The sequence below is a fragment of the Pinus tabuliformis genome, chromosome 5_2 (assembly GCF_031772625.1).
Source record: "Pinus tabuliformis cultivar Carrire ecotype Pingquan chromosome 5_2, CPIR1, whole genome shotgun sequence".
Lineage (NCBI taxonomy): Eukaryota > Viridiplantae > Streptophyta > Pinopsida > Pinales > Pinaceae > Pinus > Pinus tabuliformis.
In genome coordinates, this window is record NC_142306.1 from 252,501,802 (window position 1) to 252,503,539 (window position 1,738).

General features: G+C 38.7%; 1 protein-coding gene across 1 annotated transcript; it reads left to right on the forward strand.

Annotated features, from left to right (window-relative positions):
• The first annotated feature begins 604 nt into the window (after window positions 1-604).
• Window positions 605-1,278, forward strand: LOC149158487 (uncharacterized). The gene is made up of 2 exons (XM_089434006.1): window positions 605-673; window positions 820-1,278. Exons 1-2 carry the CDS (start codon window positions 605-607, stop codon window positions 1,276-1,278), a joined length of 528 nt encoding a protein of 175 aa, XP_089290132.1.
• The last annotated feature ends 460 nt before the right edge of the window (window positions 1,279-1,738 follow it).

The following is a 1,738-nucleotide window of genomic DNA, read 5'->3' on the forward strand; positions in this document are numbered from 1 at the left end:
CCAGAAACAGGCCCAATTTATTTTCCATGTCGGACTGCAGCACGAATGTCCATTTAAATGCGGGGTGGCCCAGTCCATTTGCACGGAGATTCTAAGTTTTGAAGTCTGCCCTTCGACTTAACCCGATTCCTTTTGACTTTGTAATTGTGCATGCAATACGATCGTCCCTACCCTATGTTCATCTGTCTGGCTGGTCACTCAATTCCTTTGCTTTTTCTTCTTCGAGAAACTTGAATTTAATAAAGTTTTAAGACTAATGAAATTTTTTATTCAAATTAAACAACCAAACTAAATGAAATCATATAACTTTATTTTATTTTCGTGATAGAAACATACATTAGTGGTGTATCTCAAAAAGATGCATGAACTGATCTTGATATGCTGCCATTTGTGAGCACATCATTTCTTTACAAAATACGTCACTTCCATCAACCTAGGAAACGACAGATTTGTGCATGTCTATATTCGTGGACACACTATTGAGATAAAGATATAAAGAATTTGTGTTCTGAATACGGCGGGTCGATTCCCGGAATCGACCCCCCGTATTCGGAACACAAATTCTTTATATCTTTATCTCAATAGTGTGTCCACGAATATAGACATGCACAAATCGCCACCCCCGGGCCGCTCTGCCCCGCTCGACCTGCTTCAATTTCAGTTAAAAGTTTTTGTAATATCTGTGATTTGAGTAATTTAGATGCAAAAAAATTTAGACCGTATCATAGTTTCGTTTCTTGAGAATTAGCCTGCTTCTTCCATTATTCATGATTAATCAGTGAGAATGTTGCTTAAAGTTTCGATTTCTATTGATCATAGGATCTTAGCGATCCCCAAAAGCGTGCAATTTATGACCAATATGGAGAAGAGGGATTGAAGGGGCAGGTTCCTCCACCTGGGGTGTCGTCCTTCTCTGGTGGAGGTGGGTCGAATGTGAGGTTTAATCCAAGAAATGCTGAAGGCATATTTGCTGAGTTTTTTGGTGATTCAAGCCCGTTTGGGGGTATGGGTGGGTTTGGAATGGGCACAAGGGGTTCAAGGTTTCACGATAGCATGTTTGGAGGTTTTGGTGGCCCAGAAACTATGTTCGAAGGATTTGGTGGAGGAGCTACTATGGGACCTCGGAAAGCCAAGCCTGTGGAAAACAGGTTACCATGCACGTTGGAAGAGCTCTATAAAGGCACTACAAAGAAAATGAAGATATCAAGAAATATCGCTGACGTTAGTGGGTTTGTACAGGAGGCATCTAAAGATTCTTTTTGTATTGCCATGCGATAGTAAAAGTAATCTCTTTTAAAGGGGGTCATTTTTTAAACACCCTGACCCATTCCATTAAATGATGATCTCTGCTTGCACCTTTTCCATTGATTGATGATCTCTGAATGTAGTCAATGTATTTGTTATAGAATTAGCCTTTCATATAACATCTATTTTGTCCGTCAGTAATTTAATATATAGTTACCAACAGTTCCCAAATTTTCAAAAGATGTTTCGTTTTCTGTTTTCTATCATTGCTTCCATTATTCCATAAATGTATTGCACTCTTCTCAGTTTCAAAGCCTTTAGTGCAATCTGTGCAGTATAAATTTATTGCATAAGCGATATCTAAGGAAGGTTCGGTTCTATTTTATCTCTAGCGTCAATTGCTTTATCATCTGTTAATCTCACTAGTGACAGAGTATATGCTAGCCGTCGTATAGAAATATTGCGATATTTATGTGCAAACTGCAAATGCATC